Here is a 20,733-nt window from a genome sequence, read left to right as displayed (position 1 = left end):
CAATAAAAGAACCAGACCAAATCCTATGGCACAACAGTCCTACGAAGTAACCATTGCTCAGTCCGAAGGCCTGCAGATTATGAGGTGTTGTATGGTCGGCACAATGAATCCTCTCAGCTGTTATTCTTGCCTTCTAGACCGGGGCCACTATCTCATCATCATATAGCTCCTCAGTTGTAATCACATAGGCTGAATGGAACTCGAACCAGCCCTCAGATCCAGGTAAAAATCCCTGGCCTGGTCAGGAATTTAATCTGGGGCCTCCAGGTAAGAAGCAGGCACACTGCCCCTATACTGTGGGGCTGGTTAAATAAAAGAACAGCATTTCATATTTTGGGGAAAATAGAGAGAATCTAGAAGAGTGGGAAGAGGAAATCAAATGAGGATTACAAAACTAGTTTTAACTGGAAGAATAAATTTATTTCATTTCTTACATTTACAATAATTTAAAAAGCAACAGCTGACTATATAACGCACATCTTAGTTCTTTATCTACATGAAGGTGACAAAGAGCCATTAACTTGATAAACAGTTTACACAAAACTGCAGTGCAACGTGCATATACTGTTTAGCTAGAAACAAAGACCTAATGTCACTACAAATGACTGAAAATGGTCTATGATGGAAGAAAAGTGTTCTTAAAAGTAGTTAACATTTAATTCTAAGTACTTTAAAGCTGAAAATTCCATAGTAGCTCTTCTCTTTTTCGTTTGAGAAATGAAAAATTATGATTATGGTGATGTTTCTCATGAACAGTATGATCATTGGTACTGTTTTTGTTTTCTCTTGAGTGACATGAACCTGAAATGTATATGATAATTGTATTGTATGTATATAAATTTATTTAGACTTGAAGATCTCTAATACCAAGCAAGTGGTTTATGTCACGTAGCTATCAGCTTGCATTCGCGAGATAGTGGGTTCAAATCCCACTGATGGTAGCTCTGAAGATGGTTTTCTGTGGTTTCCCATTTTTACACCATGCAAATGCTGAGGCTGTACTTTCATTAAGGCCACGGTTGCTTCCTTCCCACTCCTAGCCCTTTCCTATTCCATCAACACAAGAAGACCTATCTGTGTTGGTGCGATGTAAAGCAAATTATAAGAAAAACATCTCTAATATAAACTGTAAACTGAAATATAGATATGGTATTGAAATCTGAAAATACTTCCACTTTGCAAATAAATTTGATTTTTGATCAGTAATTATTTTATTCTTCCTCAATAAACATACTAAAATAAGAGCAATATTATAATTTAATTTCTCAGTTCCAACATAATCATAAAGGAAACACTCATCACTCAGAATGATTATAACATCTGAATTTTTCCATGATTTACTTTTTATTTATGAGTTCTTCTACAAACCATTGAAGTTTGATAGATTTCTGAATCCTTGAATCAGATGAAGTAATAACAGTTAACATACACAGATTATTTTATGCAATTCCCAACATTTTGTATTTTGAAAGTTATTTTGAGCCAATAGCTGCATTTTTTATACCTGGTAAAAAGATCAGGCTCTACATTTATTTGATTTCATCTGTGTATCTTGAATATGATATAACTAGAGACTGGAATTTTTTGTTATGTTGGAAGTGCAGAAAGCAGGATTTTAAAATGGGAAAATTGGTGTTTTCAATTTAACTTTTTGGTATTTTCAAAATCTATATCTCAAAATACATTTCAGAAAAAAAAACTGATTTTTTCTGCAGACAAGCAATGGCACTTATCAGACAAAACATTACTGTAACAGAAGAAAAAGTGTTCACAATCTGCATATACACATGACATCCATATCAATTTTAGCACAGATTTTATCGAATCAGTATAGTTAATGGTCATTCCCTGTAACATAGAAATAATGTCTACTTCTTCATCATAACTAAGCCTGTTTTTAACTACTCTCTGCAGTTTGCTGTAGCCTATTATCACCACAGTATTAGATTCAAACAGAACTGCAGATGTTTTACAGTTCTTACAATATTTCCACCAACAGTCATCTGTGCAATATGTTCTCTTTTTAAATTTTGTTTCAGAGTTATTTATTTACTTTGTCACTATGATACCCAAATGCAGCAACCTTGATTGTTAGTTCTGTCTTATGTGACCCTCCGAATATAGGACAGTAGGATAGAACTGACCTTCTAGAAAATTAATTAGGTTAATAATGCCACTACCCACTTCTCTTACAAAATAAGACTCTACTTCAGCAGAAATGAGTTCAATTTCCTTAATATTCTGAAGAAAATCAACTCTGGAATTTTACCTGCCAAATTCCTCACTTATTAGGAATGTCACCACATCACTTATGTGTTCTGCAAGATATGACACTGATTCATACCAAGATGACCACTTTGTGGGAATAGGCACAGGAAATTGTGGTATACACTGTCCTAGGTATTTACTGTCTAGAAACTTTCTGAAGAGGTGCCTTCGTTTCTGCATATTCAAAAATGCAGACTTCACTTTAGACACAATCAGCTGGAAATCTTGCAAGTGTTTACCTAACACATTCAGCATTAAATTTAGCTCTTTTAGCATGTGTACCCAACACTGGATGATCACACCACCATCAATTAGAATATTTCTCAGTATTTCAAAACATTTTACCATATAATGTGCTGAATCCAACATAAGGGCCACAATGTCATCAAGCTGGAAGTCATATTTTTCACAGTATGTCCAAAATAGCTCTAGAGCAGGGTTTTGAATCTGCTGTTTTAAGTGTATGTGTGTGTGTCATGGAAAAATATTTCTACAGAAGCTGAAGGCTTTGTTGCTTTAAATATGACAACAAAAGTATATTCTTCAAATTTGTTTGTGGTTTGATCACATTACACCACCAATTCTGTCCAGAAATTTTGCTCTTAATTTCTTCTACCCTATCATTCATCATTGCTGAAATATTTCCTGCAGGTAAGCAATGGCACCTATCAGACAAAACATTACTGTAACATGAGAAAAAGTGTTCACAATCTGCATGTTAATTTCTTCCACCCTATCATTCATCATCACTGGAATATAATCTAGGCGCAAGGAATATCTCCAGTTCTTCCAACATATAAATTTAAAAAATATATACCTCAAGCTTTTTAAAATGTTTGTAAATATTTGGTGATGGTTAACATTATACCATTATGTAGTTTATGTACATTAATCTACCCTATGTAAATTGAGAATGAAAGTTCACAAATGTTATCCCTGTTATAATGTGAACTAAAGCGATTGGTAGAACTGCCAATAGTAATTTAGGTCCTTTGTTCCATGACAATAGAGGGATTTTACTTGGTGCAAGCAGTTTAATATTATTCAATAATTTGCAACTAGGTTGTCTTCAATAGATTTGTATGTTTGTTAGATTGTTATTTATTGGCAGAGGCAAGAGTTTTTGTTATTAGCAATAAATGAGAAAGTTGTTTACTTTTTAGAAAAGCTATATTTATATGAATTTCATACAGTTCTGAAGTGGTGTATGCCATTATTATTTTCAAAAATATTTGAGAATATGGCCTTTTTTCAAGAATATTGTTTTCTCCGGTGGTAAATGAGAAAGCCTTTTTTTAAAAATCATTTTCACTAGAAAAAGTATATATTTGTTTCATATTGAAAAGAAAAAAATAATTTCCAAACAAATCTTCAATGAAACATTAACAATTTGCATGTCATGAAGTCTGAAGTAATATGTACTTCGTTTTGAAATTGTGGTGGAGGAACTAAACTATAGGTTGGAACATACGTCGTGGAAGACTTCTCTGCTGTTCGATGATGGGGACATATATTTTCCTGGAATTCTCTTTCATTCCATTCCTTTTGCAAGGTGGTTTTTATGATTGTTACCTGGTGTTCCCATTACCTGTTGTATTTTGTTTGGGAAAGGATATTATTGCTAATTACCAGGGTTTTACCACTAATATTATTGACATGTCCTGCGAGTCTTTGAAGAAAGTTGTTGAGTATCGAGAATACCAGGCAAGTTGGCTGTGCGGTTAGGGTAGTGCAGCTGTGAGCTTGCATCCGGTAGATAGTGGGTTCGAACCCCACTGTTGGCAGCCCTGAAGATGGTTTTCCATGGTTTCCCATTTTCACACCAGGCAAATGCTGGGGCTGTACCTTAATTAAGGCCACAGCCACTTCCTTCCCACTCCCAGCCCTTCTCTATCCCATTGTCACCATAAGACCTATCTGTGTCGGTGAGATGTAAAAAAAAAAAAGAGGAGAGAGAGAGAGAGTATCCAGAATAGAGAATACTGTAGCTGGTCAAAGTGAGGTAGCCTGCTCAAATTTTGTGTGTACTTTTTGCTAGCCTAATTGCTTCACAAATAGCTTACTTTTTACAAATTCAAATAATTTTTAAAAAATGTGTTGGAGGTCGTATATAAATGGTAATTACATATATATAACTACTAGCTGATGTACCCGCACTTCGCAACGGGATTCTCAGAAAGACTACTTTGTGGTTTTCCTAACTGAAATCAACATAGGTCATTACAAAAACATAAGTATGAATGTAGCGATTGAAAGCAATGCTATCATATAAAATACTCGATCAAATGGAAAGCCGCACATTTTATCACTTTTAACGAACAGTGCTGCGGTTAGATTGCGGTGCCAATCTAATAGTCGAAAGTTCCAGAGCTGGGATGACCAGGCTACAGATTGCCATGAACACTCATCTGCCATTATTCTGCTAAATATACACACTGTTCATTCCAATCAGTGCCTCAGAGTAGGGATTGAATAGCCCGAATGCTATGATGATCCAGTGTGTTACGTACCAGTAGTATCAGAAAATTTATAAACCAGGGGAATGGCATGCTAAAGAAGAAAGTTATCTAACTCCCCAGCTACTTCCCATCAATATTCAGGCAGGCTGTTACACTCTGTACGACTGGGCGAGTTGACCGTGTGGTTAGCGGTGCGCAGCTGTGAGCTTGCATCCGAGAGATAGTGGATTCGAACCCCATTGTCGGCAGCGCTGAAGATGGTATTCCGTGGTTTCCCACTTTCACACGAGTCAAATGCTGGGCCTGTACCTTAATTAAGGCCTAAGGCACTCCTAGCCCTCTCCTATCCCATTGTCGCCATAAAACCTATCTATGTCGGTGCGACGTAAATCAAATAAAACATACTCTGTACGCAGCAGTAATCCTATCTACTGGAGATGAGGGGCAACAGAAGACACAAAGCACGTCATGACAAACAATGGTCAATGTAATGTTATTGTTGATCAATGTTATGAGCTTTCTATATTGTAGGCCTACACATTTAGTTTTCTTTCGACTCTGTGATTTGTAAAATATTTTATACCGTAAACTGTAGTTTCTTATTCTCTGACTTTACATACCGATTTTCATTAAATACTGTTTACCCATTTTCTCGTTGCTCGGTGCTGATATGGACTTAGTAACAAAAATCCAAATTCATGAATATCTTTGTGATCATAGCCAGTACGGTAACAATGTATAACAATGTATAAGACATGAATAATAGGAAATTTAATACTATATAACCTTAGTTATGTAGCATTCATCGATTACACCTCTAATAAGAAATATTTGAGAATTACATTTTAGGCCTTCCCCTAAACTACCATTCCACTCAGCGTGAATACAATAATGTACAGCCTAGACTATAGCGACTTGTTTCCTGACTTTGCATACCGATTTTCATCAAGATAGGACTACTAATAACAACAATATTTGAGAATTAAATTTTAGGCCTTCCCCTAAACTACCATTTTTCTCAGCGTGAATACAATTATTGACAGCCTAGATTGTAGCAATTTTTTCTCCAACTTTGCATACCCATTTTCTTTAAAATACGACCACTAATAACATAAATAGGTGAGAATTCAATTTTAGGCCTTCCCCTAAACTACCATTTCACTCAGCGTGAGTAAAATAATTTATAGCGTAGATTGTAGAGGCTCATCCTCTGACTTCACATACCGATTTTAATTAGACCACTAATAACATAAATAGTTGAGAATTCAATTTTAGGCCTTTCCCTAAACTACCATTTCACTCAGCACAAGTAAAATGATTTATAGCCTAGATTGTAGAGGCTCATCCCCCGACTTCACATACCGATTTTCATTAAATTCTCTTCAACCGTTTTCTCGTGATGCGTGTACATACATACAGACAGACAGACAGACAGACAGACAGACAGACAGACAGACAGACAGACAGACAGACAGACAGACAGACAGAAATTACGGAAAAGTAAAAAGAGCATTTTCTTGTTACTATGGATATGACCGATACAGAAATACCATTATTTTCAAATTCTGAGCAATGTACAGACAAAACTCTTATTTTATATATATAGATGTTTTTTCAAAATTTGCAAAATTTGCGACTACGAAATATTCCATTCTCTAGATATAACATACCATATACAGAATGTTTAGGATACTGAAATTATTCCATACAACTGAATGTAAAAATATTTTCACATCAAAATAACAATTCAGTGTAAAATAATGACCTTCTGTCAGTATTGTATTACTGCAAACTATTTGAACCCTACCAACAGCTGATTTAAATTATTTATTGCAAGTACAATATGTATAGCCTACTCAGTGGTCTTTGAATTCTTGTTCATGAATTTTCATTTTATGTCCTTCCAATAACAAAATAAAATACACAGTACAAGCTACATTACAAAATTTTTGTGACAACAAAACATCATGTATATTAAATAGGAAATTTAAGACTTTTGTAACTTATTTTGTACACCAATGAAGTAACAAAATATGGCTAGTTTCCTCCTTGAAATGTCTATAATTTTGGAGTTGCAAGATTTTTGAGTCATAGCAATAATATTCCAGAATGCTCAAGTTTTCATCAGTTACAGAATATAACAAGGTCTATAACATTCTCTAAATATGATAATAATTTCTTTCAGAATACACCAAATGCCTAAAGAGGAACAGTAGGCCTACATCATGTATGTTACTTAAATATTGTAAGTGAAATTCAAATAAATGAATTACTATGAGAATGAACTGATTAGGCCAACAATATTGTAAAGCTTTGATTATGACTTCCACAACCTGGAATATTATGCATGACAGAACTTTGAGGTTATATTGTGTAGATAGTACAAAATCATGGATTGTACAACATTTAGTTTCCTTCTTACTAGTAACTTTGAAATTGAAAATTCAAACAATCTACTGTAAAACATGGCTTGGAATGGAGCTTTTATAATTTTTGAACATATTTACTTAGGAAGATTAATGCTTCCACTGTGCAGTGTTCCAGAAATAATTTCAATGCTCTGCAAGATGATGCTAACCATCATCCAAGGATTTAAATTCATACAAACTGCATGTTCTATGTCCCATTACAAACTGCTTCCAGACAGGAGCTGTTCGAATGCTCAGAGCCATATTTTGAAATTGGCAAATAATACTGTCCTTCTCTTCTTCCTGTTGCAGATGACTGTCGTGATAGTTAATAGTGGCATTACGTATGTATCTGGTGTGCTGGATGGTTAAGATACATGTGCATGTTCTCTAATAGCTACAGCATGTTTTGTTGTATCCAAGTTGATATTAAAATTCTTGAAAATTTGTTACATTTATAAAGATTACACAGTACAGATTAAACAGTAATTTTGAAATTATACATTCAAACAGTTCTAATGTAGAAATGGCTTTAAATGGCATCTGGGTGCATGAACTTCCCTTATTCTGAACCATGCAGTCACTTTACTAAGAATTAACATTTCCTGTTGGGACAGGTATAATGATAGCAATATTAACTTTTAAAAAAAAAATGATACAGTACTATTGAGAATGATGCATTACTGTCTTTGACTCATCATACTGATAAGTGATAAAGTAGATTGCTGTTTGTGCATAGTAAGAAATAACATAAATGTGAGATGGTCATATTTAATTTCATGTGTGAATGGGAGTTGTACACCTCTGTGTACATATCACAGATGTAAAAGCATTTGATCAAAGGAGCACTTTATTCCCACAGTATTCTTACTACAGAAATCATGGTACAATTTATTTCTACACTAAACCTTCAGTTAAAACATTTTCCTGAATACTAAAGAACATCTTACTTAATGTGTTAATAGTATAATAATTATAATCCATTTTAAAGCAACATTCTTAATCATTGTGAACTACATAGGAAGTGTAAATTATCAAGACAAATAAGTAAGATGAAAACAGTAGTAAACAAGAGAAAAATAACACCTTCCTAGACTCAATAGTTCCAGTGAGTATGTAACAGTTGGCTAGGCTGCCTTCTTGTCTGAGTTTTTGAAACTTGACCATTCATAGAATGAAGTATTTTAGACTTTTGCAGGCCATGATAACTGACTGGCATTGTCACTGACTTCTCACCAAGGCAGCTGCGGTTTGTATCCCAGCCAATGCATGTGGTGTTTTTGAAATTAATTAACATTTCCTTATGTTCAGAATACATAAAAAAATAAGAATAAAATTGAGTTCTGTGGCTGTGATCATGATAACAGCAACGTAAAACTACAAACTTGCTTACTTTGTTATTTTACACTTAGAGTTATGCTAAGTTATGCTAACCCTTTTTTAAACTTTTGTGTGTTTGCTCTGAGAATTTATAGATGAGGTTAAAAAATTATATTAATTTTTTTCAGTAGTATAAAATTCAAACATGGATTAAAATGGTAAATATAGTACTAAGCCATCATTAGAGTCAATATTTTGTTTAACTGAAAGTTTAATGGACTGTGTATATGCAGCTCAAATAGGTTACTTAACTCAGACTGTAACTTAATCTATTGTATTGATATAGTCTACTTCTTTCTATCAGACAATGGTACATATTTTTTTCCACCATGCTTCTCCCATTCACGATTGAATTCCTGCTCTAGAATTTCTGCACCTCGTTTCCTAGTGAGACCTGTCTCATCTAGACTCAATTCGCACATCTGCATATCATCAACGCCTGCAACAAGAGCATAGTTATGTCATTACTATATGATCAATGAATGAACCACTACTGTATATATATATTTTTTTAAATTGCTGACCTCTATATTTCTTTTGAAAGCAAAATCGACAAATCAAGGAATAACCAAGAATATAATGCACACATGATGACAACAGTTCTGAGAGCTTAGATGTGTGATGTATATGTCTAGGTATCTAGACAGCAGAAGTAACTAAGGAAAATTGACAATTATAAATAGTGAACAAAGGTCCACCCGTTCAGTACAAATTAATACAGGATTTAGTTTATATTCAATACATCAATCATGGGACCAGTTTCAACCCTTTAGGGGTCATCTTCAGCCATACAACTAAAATTAACAATGAATGTAAAAGGGATGTACCATGTATGCTTAAATGAACACTAAAAACTATGGCCTATCTTATAAATATGTAGAATGATGTGATTACTCAGTCTTAAAATAATAGAAATTAATTCTAACATCCACTTGTTATGTTTACGGCAAGAGTAATGAAACTCTTTTTGCGATAAACAGATAATCTAACATGTATTCAGTCCTTGATAAAAACACATGCACATATACGCTTAAAATTGCTAAATTAGGTCTGTGAGCTATTGTGTTGGCATCCGGCGATAAAATATAGTCTTGACTGACTAGCTGATGAGATTTGCAAGCAATCATCTGCATTTTCCGTATCGATGTTATGCACTTAAAAGAATTAAAAACACAACGGTTCTACCTAATCAATATTGTTTATTTGCTCAAGGCAAATTAAAAAAACTTTAGGACATGTTTTGTCTAATTTGTAGACATCTTCAGCTTATGTTCAAGCTTAATACATAATTAACAAGGACATGTTTCTGTTATCTTAATGATAAAATACACATTCAGACATTCAGAAAAAAAATTAATTTAATTACTCTAAAAAGTATGTATCGTGGAAAGGGGAGGGGGGAGTTTCATGGATGAAAAGGGAATATAGTGCATTAACTATGGTTTGCCATTGTCACTGCTCATATATCATGTAAAAATTTCTTGTATAATCTTCATGGCAAAACTAGCTACAATACACTAGGTGAACGATAATTTGGGCTGCTTCTTTAGAACACTATCCTTGTTGATGTGTACTGAAAGAGAGTCATTGTCTTGTTGAGAATCTTGTACTGTCCTGTAATTAACTGTTGGCACTTTCGATGGTGGCTTGCAACCAGTTTTTCTGATCTCCTCAAGTTACTTATTTGTTATATTTTTGAGGAGCGTTTTTTCAGTCCATGCCTTATCTCTCCGCTTAGTGTTGTATTTGCCCCAGTACGAACAGTGACAAGGGCAAACCTTTTAAAACTTATTTTGTTACCAGGATATTTTAGTGAGAATAGTTAATTCTACAATAAGTTTTTACATGAAATATGAACAGTGACAACAGCAAGCCTTTTAACTTTAGTTATTTTTGTTACGAGGATATTTTAGTGAGAATAGTTAATATTTTTGGAGATATACTGACCCGCAGCACATACATTATGAAGAGCGAGAATGCCTTGACAGTATTCACACAACATTGCACCTTAGATGACAGAACCTTACCGGACAAAGTTCTAAGCTAAAATATTTCACATAGGAGGTTTTGTCCCGGCAATGACGACGGCGGTATGGATGTTAACGTATCCACAAAGATGCACCGAGATGCTGTCAGTTGGTACAATTATTTCATTCACATGTATTTACAAAACACATACATAACTTTAATCACTGTTGTCAAAACCAAAACATTCACATCACAAACTGCCATTTAAAGACAACTGCCAATTCCTGCACATTGAGATGACAACATTGAAACACAAATAAATTAGATGACTGCATAAAAGCATGTCACTTCAATATGGAGACTGCGATTACCACATGTCACGTGATTATAAGTATCACCTTGTCAACCAATAACTTAACAGTAACTCTGAATAATTAACTTCACTGTCAAGATTGTCTCTTTATATAGGTGTCTGACCAAGCTTCCAGAAAGTTACATTACATGATTGATTGATTGATTGATTGGCATCTGCTAGTGCATTAAGCTTCCATTTCTTGTATAAGTTAATTGATTCTCAGGAAATTATATCAACTATCATTCTTTCATTTTGTGGATTGGTCAATCCATCTTTAAAAAATTTCACACTATTCTCATCATCATCATCAACATCAGTTTTCCTTTTTCAGCACCAGCCAGGTTGGGATGTCAAAGGCACCTTTCCATCTTGTTCTATCCAACCATCATTGTTGCTCTTCGACTGTAGTTGATCGATTTTTTTCCTTCATCTTGGTTTTCATCATTTACTTCAGTATCCTTTCTTCTTCTATCCTCGTAATGTGTCCAAACCATCTGTTTTATTTCTCTCCATTCTATTTGATAGATAGATAGATAGATAGATAGATAGATAGATAGATAGATAGATAGATAGATAGATAGATAGATAGATAGGTAGACGGATAAAGCCTTTATTATCTGTAGCGAAGTTAGGGCTCCAGGCCCTTTCTTACACCTAACCACACACATACATTATATTTATTAATACAATGAAACTGATAAAATACTAAGAACTACAAATAACACTAATGTTTAAGGCAAAAATATGAATATATACACACAAAGAAGGAAGAAAGAAAAAAAGGAACTGCCTACATAATGCAGATTTGAAAAAAAACCTATATCAATACACAAAAAAAGAAATACAAAAGTAAAAATTATTAGTAAACTTAATAAAAATATTAAATGAAATTTAACTAATTGTATTCTTTGTGATAGTACATATATCACACCCCCGAATTATATGTAGAAGTTAGAGATATTATTGTCAGTATTCGATTTATTATTATTATTATCATTATTATTATTATTATCAGTATTTCATTTGTATATTTAGCCATTTATATTGGTAAGCTGAAAGATATCCACATACGTAGGTATGAGTAATTTGTTTTGCACGAGTGGGAAAACATTGCTATATTGGAACCTGGTAATTCGGATGACTCATGCGGACATCTCAGTGTTTGTTGATGTTATTGTACTAGGGAAGATCGTTGACTCATGTAATAAACCCAAGCGTTTGTTTATAACTTGGGAGAAAGACTAGGGTTCACTCATGATTGGCTGGCAAGCACCAATCCAGACATATCATCTGAGAGGAGGGGGACGTTGATGTCTATAAAGGTTGATCATACGGCGGCAACCGAGGACATTGTAAAGGAACGAGAACTACTACAACTACAAGCAGTAACACTGTATGAACCACAACTGACGCACTGTACGGGAAGGAAGTGGTGCTGATACACGGTACTGGAGTGACACGGCTGCAATGGATTGGACTTCAAACGTTCGTGGAGCGTAGTCTTGTTATGTTCGTGGAAAGTGGCTGATTGTGGAGAGTGCATGCGCATTAAGTATTGTAGCACTTGTGGCGGCCTAGCATTATATGTTGGTGAAAGCTATCTCAGACTTTCCATAATTTATGTTGAGGATCGACAGACGTGTGTATATATCTTTACAACAAGTGTTAAAATATGTGAACATAGTAGTACAAGGTACAGTATCTGTGTGATGTGATAACTGCCGATTATGAGAATCGGTAAGTCGAATTGATATAGAGACAGTGAAGGGTATTTATCTTCATACATGTACATTGTTCATCGGACTATCTACAAATGGTAGCTTAGTTCTCGCTTTCGTTTTCCCACGATTTTCATTATTGTTGTTGTTGTATATATGGAGTCTTCCAGCAATATTTTATGTGTGTATTATATGTATAATGTTGTATGTTGATGAGGTGCTCATGCACGGAATTTGTTAAGAATATAGTTAGCTATTTTAGAATCAGTGTTATTGTTGAACCTAGGTGCAGTTCCTACCTAATTAGTTGTTTTCAGGAGGTTAGGTAAGGCCTGCAGCAGATGTACCAGTACGCAGCATTATGTACACGCCCTGGGATATAAAGTTTATCATGCTCTTATCTAAATTCAAGGGATCCATTCTGGTGAACTCTGGCGCCCATACTACAGACATTTCGGTTAATTAGGCTTATTAATTTTATTAAGTTTCTGAGTAATTTTATTTATATATTTTATTCATGATATTATATATAGTTATCATCAAAAAGTTACAATTGGCTTCCCAATGTGTGGCTGAATGATTGGTACATCTGTTAGGCTGATAAGCATAGGTGCACTTGTCAGGTGTGGATGGAATTCAGAAAGCTATGTTAGTGAAGTGTTTCATGTGTATTTTGGAGTATGAAGAAATGTTTTAGCGAGTCGAGTATTATACAATTGAGAAATAGAGAGGTCGTTAAAGTTGCTAGTACTATGAATCAGGATAAGAGAAGTCAAAAGAATTCCACCACATTGAGTTTATCTAATTTAAGTGAGAGTAGCGAAATGGCTGATAGTAAGAAAGATCAATCGGCAACGATATGTGAGAAATCTAGTACCCCGTCTCAAACTCAGAATGTAGGGAATCAAGGCGAGTCTTCAATGCTCTGTATGATTAAATCGCTACTTAATGAGTTGAAGGGTGAATTGTCCAGTAAGACTGATAGCCAGAGTAAAGAGTTAAATTCAGTGAGTGTTGAATTAAATGCTGTTACCAGTAAAATCGATAATAATAATGTTGAATTGTCCAGTAAAATTGATAATAATAATGTTGAATTGTCTAGCAAGATTGATAGTCAGAGTAAAGAGTTGAAGAGTGAACTGAGTTTTTTAAGTAATGAAATAAACAATATTAATAGTGAATTAAATTCAGTCAGTACGGAGCTGTCCAGTAAGATTGAGAAGCAGAGTGCAGAGTTAAATTTAGCTAGTGTTGAATTGTCTAGTAAAATTGATAGTTTAAGCAGTGCTGTGAATGTTAGAATAGATGAATTGAACCAGAAGTTTGACCATCAAAGCAGGGAAATTCAGGAAGTCAATAATAAGGTAGAAGCTCAATGCTTGGAATTGACTGAGAAAACTGAATGCCGATTTAATGTAGTTAAGAAGGAATTTGTGGAAAACAGCAGGCAATGTGATAAGAGAAAAAAAATAGTGGAAGATAAAGTCGAAGAAATAGATAGAATTAAATCCAATCAGAACGTTTCAGCGAAGCGTATAGATGAGAAGAATGAGAAATTGGAGAAAGACCTGAAGTCGGTAAAAGATGATCTCAAGTCAGTAGAAGGAAATGCCAGAATGGTAGTGGAAGAAGGAATTAAATCATGTCATGTGAAATTAAGGCAGGAGGTCAGTCAAATCCAAGTAGGTAGCAGTATATGTAATTGGTACGTATCTTGTACGAAGGACTCTGAATTACCCAAATTTAATGGCCGGCAGTTTAATCCGATGGAATTCTTGAAAACGGTGGAGAAACGGTTTTCCAAGAATCTTGACGATGGTTTGATTGAGTGGAGTATGGTTGATGAGCTGTTGTATGTTGCATTTGTTGGAGAGGTGAGATCTTGGTTTCAAGTTTACAGACAGGGTATTTCGAGTTTGGAGGAATTTAGGGAGAAATTTAGTTCTAAATTTTGGAGTGAAGCTATTCAGGGAAGGGAAAGAGATCGCGTGCTATTCGACAAGTATAGACCTCAGGAAGGTGTGTCTATGACAGAATATTTCTTGGCACATGTTCTGATCAGTCAGAATATTGAAGGTCTAGCATCGGAGAGAGATACAGTCCGCCAGATGTTGAGACATTTTCCTGAGAAGGTCGGATTAGCCGCATGTATGCAGAATATTGTTACGATTAAAGAATTAGAGCAGATGTTAGAGAGGTTTGATGCTTTGGAAGGACAAGGGAGGACTAGGCAAAGTGAAGGTAGGAATTACGGGGATAATGGGAGACAAGGTAATCAGGTAGTGGGAGATAGGAATAATCAGAATTTCAGTCATTCTAGGCAAGGGAATCAGGGTGGTAATTCTGGAAGGGGAAACAGACAGTCTAATCAGGGAGTTAATCACCAGGAATATTTTGGCAGAAGACCTAATCAAGGGGAATCAGAAAGTAGGGGGCGTACGGATCAAAGATCGCCAGATCAAGTGCCGGACATGATAATAGTGAACAGTCCACGTCAAGTAATTTAAACCGGAATCGGACTTCTTAGTTGGGTCAGATAGGCAGTCCGATACCGAAATTCCTATTCACGCGATGAAACATGTAAGTTACAAGGTAGACGTGAAAGAGGAATTATTGTATGACCATGTGTTTTGTGATCAGGGAGATTTTGAGAATAGGGGGCGTGATGAAATTAAGGGAGATGTGTCGGATGTCTTACTTTGTGCTAGTGGTGATGGTAATAGCGATGTTGCGATCGATAATCTTGTGGAAGTTTCTGAAATTGAAAGTGAAGTTTTTTGTGAAGTTGATGAAGGTTGTTTTGTGAGTGAAGAGTGTTTACAGAGTATACATCATGAGGATGTTTTTGTTGATTTAAGTGTACATGAGGAGAGTAAAGTTAGGTCCATTATGTGTGAAAATGGTGACTTTGAGATTAATGAAACTTCTGATAAGAGAGTCGAAAATAGCAGTGTTGTTGGCATGAAAGTGGTGCAAGTGGGAGCTGATATGGAATGTGGTGAAGATGGTTTAATTGTTGGGTCATTGAGTAGTAAAGACAGCAAATTCAAAGTGTATTATGGTAAGAATTCCAGTAATAGAGTGAGCGTGAGTGAGAATGGGAGTGTCCGTGAGATGAAAGAAAGTCTATCCAAGCGAGTGTGTAATGTTTTATTTAAGGCTGAGAGTCGTGTGAATGATGTGAACGACGTGCTGTATGATATCGATGTGGAATGTGTGAAAAAGTATGTGATTTGTTTGCTTGCATTAATTATGAGTTTGTGGAAGAGTAAACATTGTGAGATTCCCGCGCATTTCAGAAATAGGGATTTCTTTTTTATGAATGTTCCGAATGAAAGTTTGTATGATTCTTGTGTGACTGGATGGGATGAATGCTTATGTGTGAGATAGAGTGGATTCTAGACGTAGTTAGTTTTTATTGCGGTACGTATTCCTCGTCTATCGATGCTGATATTTTGTTAAGTTTATGTATAGTTTTTTCATTTATATCAGGGTCCGTATACTGTGGACAGTAGAATAGGCAAGTGTGCTTATAGGCTCCTAATCGCTGTAAATAAGGTCCTTGGGACATTTAATATCTATAGCCTTCGCAGGTATAAGAGATAGGATCTGCACCTTGGATGTATATATTATCAGTTATGAGTTATGTGTACAGTAGCAAGAAGGGATTGTGTTCAATGGTATATGAAACAATCAGAGTTGTGTGTATATAGCCATATTATTATTATTATTATTGTTTGGACAAATTGTATTTCGTGTGTGCGAATACAATGCTGCAGTAGACGGAATGTATATATCATTATTACAGTAAATTATGTGTTCAGTTATGTCATTATAAGGTTATGTATGAAGTTCTGTTTTATGGTGAATCATAATATGTGATATCATCGATTCACCAAGCGGGCGTTATGTGATAGTACATATATCACACCCCTGAATTATATGTAGAAGTTAGAGATATTATTGTCAGTATTCAATTATTATTATTATTATTATTATTATTATTATTATTATTATTATTATTATTATTATTATTATTATTATTATTATTATTCTTGTTTCGTATAGGCCAGCTAAGGACCACGACATTCAACTATTGCATTTTGGAATGGGCTTTGATGTTTGCCCAGTAGTTGCGCATCCTCAGGCTGTGTTGCTCCTTCCTCTCCTTTGTCCAAAGGGCGCCAGTCTTCTTTGTTGATAATCTGTCCTGGAACTTCTTATGTTTAAGCATCTTCCTGAGTGCTGTACGATCCTTTAAGATTCCTTCTGTTATTCCCAGTTCCTGTAGATCTTTATTCACTTCCATCAACCATGGTGACTTGGTCTTCCTATTTTGCCAGTAGCTGAGAATCCGGTTGGTCAACCTGGTAGGATGCATCCTGTAGACGTGCCCATAGAATGCTAGGCGTCTCTTCCTTGCTACATTCGTTATTCTTTCACAGTACTTGTAGAGCTCTTGGTTAGGCCGTCTTTTATAACTGTCCCCTTCCTTGACTGGCCCCAGTATCTTCCTCATTATCTTTCTTTCCTGGATTTCAAGTTTTTCCATGAGTCCCTTCCTGTTGAATGTTAGACATTCTGAAGCATATAAGGCTTCAGGGCGGATGACTGTCTGGTAGTGCTTCATCTTAGTATTACGAGAGAGACACTTTTTATTATACGTATTCTTGGTCAGTTGGTAGGCCATTTCAAGCCTGTTAACTCGAGTTGACAAAGCTGTTCCTTCAGAGAGATTGGATTCCAACCATTCTCCCAAGTACTTAAACCTATTGGTTTTCCTGATCTCTCCCTGTTCCAGATGCAACGTACAAGGAGATTCACCGATGTTCGTGATGAATTGTGTTATTATTATTATTATTATTATTATTATTATTATTATTATTATTATTATTATTATTATTATTATTATCATTATTATTATCAGTATTTCATTTGTATATTTAGCCATTTATATTGGTAAGCTGGAAGATATCCACATAGGTAGGTATGAGTAATTTGTTTTGCACGAGTGGGAAAACATTGCTATATTGGAACCTGGTAATTCTGATGACTCATGCGGACATCCCAGTGTTTGTTGATGTTATTGTACGAGGGAAGATCATTGACTCATGTAATAAACCCGAGCGTTTGTTTATAACTTGGGAGAAAGACTAGGGTTCACTCATGATTGGCTGGCAAGCACCAATCCAGACGTATCATCTGAGAGGAGGGGGACGTTGATGTCTATAAAGGTTGATCATACGGCGGCAACCGAGGACATTGTAAAGGAACGAGAACTACTACAACTACAAGCAGTAACACTGTATGAACCACAACTGACACACTGTACGGGAAGGAAGTGGTGCTGATACACGGTACTGGAGTGACATGGCTGCAATGGACTGGACTTCAAACGTTCGTGGAGCGTAGTCTTGTTATGTTCATGGAAAGTGGCTGATTGTGGAGAGTGCTTGCGCATTAAGTATTGTAGCACTTGTGGCGGCCTAGCATTATATGTTGGTGAAAGCTATCTCAGACTTTCCATAATTTATGTTGAGGATCGACAGACGTGTGTATATATCTTTACAACAAGTGTTAAAATATGTGAACATAGTAGTACAAGGTACAGTATCTGTGTGATGTGATAACTGCCGATTATGAGAATCGGTAAGTCGAATTGATATAGAGACAGTGAAGGGTATTTATCTTCATACATGTACATTGTTCATCGGACTATCTACAAATGGTAGCTTAGTTCTCGCTTTCGTTTTCCCACGATTTTCATTATTGTTGTTGTTGTAAATATGGAGTCTTCCAGCAATATTAGTTTTAAATATACTTTTTGATGCAGCGTCCTTGATGTCTTTGGGGAGAACATTCCACCATCCCGAAGCAGTGATAGTAAATGATCGATGGTATGTTGTTGTTCGGTGGACAGGTATTTCTAGGAGGGATACTGAACGAGTAACATGGAGATCTAAAGAACCGAGGTGATAAAATACAGGAGTATTTGAATGTAGTTTAGACGTAACCAAAATAATTGTTTATAGTAGGGAGAAACTCGAGCGTCATATCATAAATCCATAGCATTTCTAAAGCAAGCATTTTGAGTGCGTTGTAGTTTCAGGCTTAATTCATTTGTTATATCTGTAAAAATTACATCGCAGTAGTTGAAAATGGGAAATAATAATGACTGAACAAGTTGAATTTTTAGTGATCAAGGGAACATATTTCAGAACTGTTTTAAGGGGTGCAAGCCACAATACACCTTTTTACAGATATTCATAACTTGCGCTGACCAGTTTAGAGTTTTCATTATAATAACTCCAAGATTAGAAACTGATTCACAATAAGGTATAACAGTATTATTTAAAGTTATGGGAGGAATGCAATTTTGTTTTAAAATGTGAAGATTCTTTGATGTACCAATGATAATGGCTTTCGTTTTATGGGGGTTTAATTTAAGGTTGTTTTTAATTGCATAGCCATTAATTAGCTCAAGGTCAGCATTACATTACATATTGCTTGTTGTATATTATTAGTTCTAGTGTGGTAATAAATTTGCAAATCATCATAGTACTATGTTTTTTCTTAAAGCCTGATTTGTAAGAGTCAAGTAAAGCATATTTATGTAAGGATTTGCTCGTGTACTAGGCGTTCCAGCACTTTGCACAGGGGTGGATAGAAATTGGTCGGTAATCTGAAGGAATACTTGGTGCATCCTTTTTCAGGATTGGGATGATGAGGGCATCCTTCCACACCATAGGGAAAATTCCTTGGGTCAAACAGTAGTTGATAATATGTGTTATGATTGGCAGAAAGATGCCAATGATATATTTGTAGAAAAGAAGAGGTATGTCATCGTGTCCAGCAGTATTTGATCTGAGAGAATAAATAACTCGTTTTACGTCATTTATACCAACCTCTTTAAACACAAATTTATCTTGAATTGACATAGAAGAAAAATTATTTTTATTATTATTATTATTATTTACTGTTACAGTGTATTTCGCTGACGTAAAGTGCAAATTTAAATCATCAAGGGATACATTCGGTGCCTGCTTCAATAACTTTTGACCTATGCCCATCATTCGTAATTGTTTCCATATTTCTGTCGAGTACTTGCATTTTGATACCTGACATATGTGTTTATATTTACTGTTTTTGATTAAATGTTTAACCCTGTTGTGGAGAATGTGGTAATTTTCAAAGTCATTAGCATTATCCGTTTCTTTTAAACCTTCTGTACCATGAGTCAGGCTTTGCCATTTCTGATTTAATATCATTAGTCAACCACGGAGAAGATGGTAGAGTTACCCGGATCTCTTTTTTGGGAGCAAATCTGTCACACAGATCTAACACCAAACCAGATAATTTATTTATTTTGACATCAGTATCATCGCTGAGTAAAATATCATTCCACGGCAGATAAAATGCTTCGTGTCATATTCTTTCCTTGTCCAGATTTTTTTACATCCCTACATGTTATATATTAAGTTTCATATTTTGACATCTTAAATGAATAGCAGACATATTAGATCATGGGTAGAAATACCTGGCACTGCAAGCTGTCCATAATTTAAAACTTTCTGAAGATTGTTAGTTATGATCAAGTCAATCAAAGTGTGAGTCGTCCAGTTTAGTGTATGTACATGAGTAGTAGCATTTAGAGGTAGGATGTAAGCTAAAGAATATATTTTGTAAATGTAATGAGTCGTTTGTTGCAGTCAGCGGTACTAAAATCTACAAGTACAATTATATTTTCGTACAGTGGATTTAACTTGGGTAAGCAAAGTTCAGGGTCAGATATGTGTCTTACATCTGCGGGTTTATAAACTACTCCGATCAGTACTTTTTGATTGTTAGCTGAAACTTCTACAAACATAAATTCTGGTCGATTGGAAATTGCCGGGTCTAAAGTAGACACTATTTTACTCTTGATATCATTACGACAGTAATAGCACACCCTCCTCCTATATGTTTTTTATGGTCTAGACGAAGTAAAATCATGTTATTTAATTCAACAAGACCTGAGTTTAGTGAGGGTTGTAACCAAGTCTCAGTTACATGTATGCAGTGCAAGGTATTACTATTATGAAAGAGAGATTGTATTTCGACAATGTGAGTCATTACCGACAGCACATAGGGTGATAAGACTGTAGGGCTCGCAGATACTTTGCAAGACTTTCCCTGAG

General features: G+C 35.2%; 1 protein-coding gene across 3 annotated transcripts in view; it reads right to left on the bottom strand.

Moving 5' to 3' along the window:
• Positions 1–398: 398 nt before the first annotated feature.
• jar (Myosin heavy chain 95F jaguar) overlaps positions 399–20,733 on the bottom strand; it is a 562,711-nt gene continuing 542,376 nt past the window's right edge. For all 3 annotated transcript variants that reach the window (XM_067138002.2, XM_067138003.2, XM_067138005.2), the window contains one exon: positions 399–8,954. In XM_067138002.2, the coding sequence (XP_066994103.2) occupies positions 8,803–8,954 (152 nt within the window). In that variant the 3' untranslated portion in view covers positions 399–8,802. The remainder of the gene's footprint in view (positions 8,955–20,733) is intronic.

This window comes from Anabrus simplex, chromosome 1 (genome assembly GCF_040414725.1).
Source record: "Anabrus simplex isolate iqAnaSimp1 chromosome 1, ASM4041472v1, whole genome shotgun sequence".
In the NCBI taxonomy this organism is placed as follows: Eukaryota; Metazoa; Arthropoda; class Insecta; order Orthoptera; family Tettigoniidae; genus Anabrus; species Anabrus simplex.
This window is presented reverse-complemented; position numbering and strand designations above follow the sequence as displayed.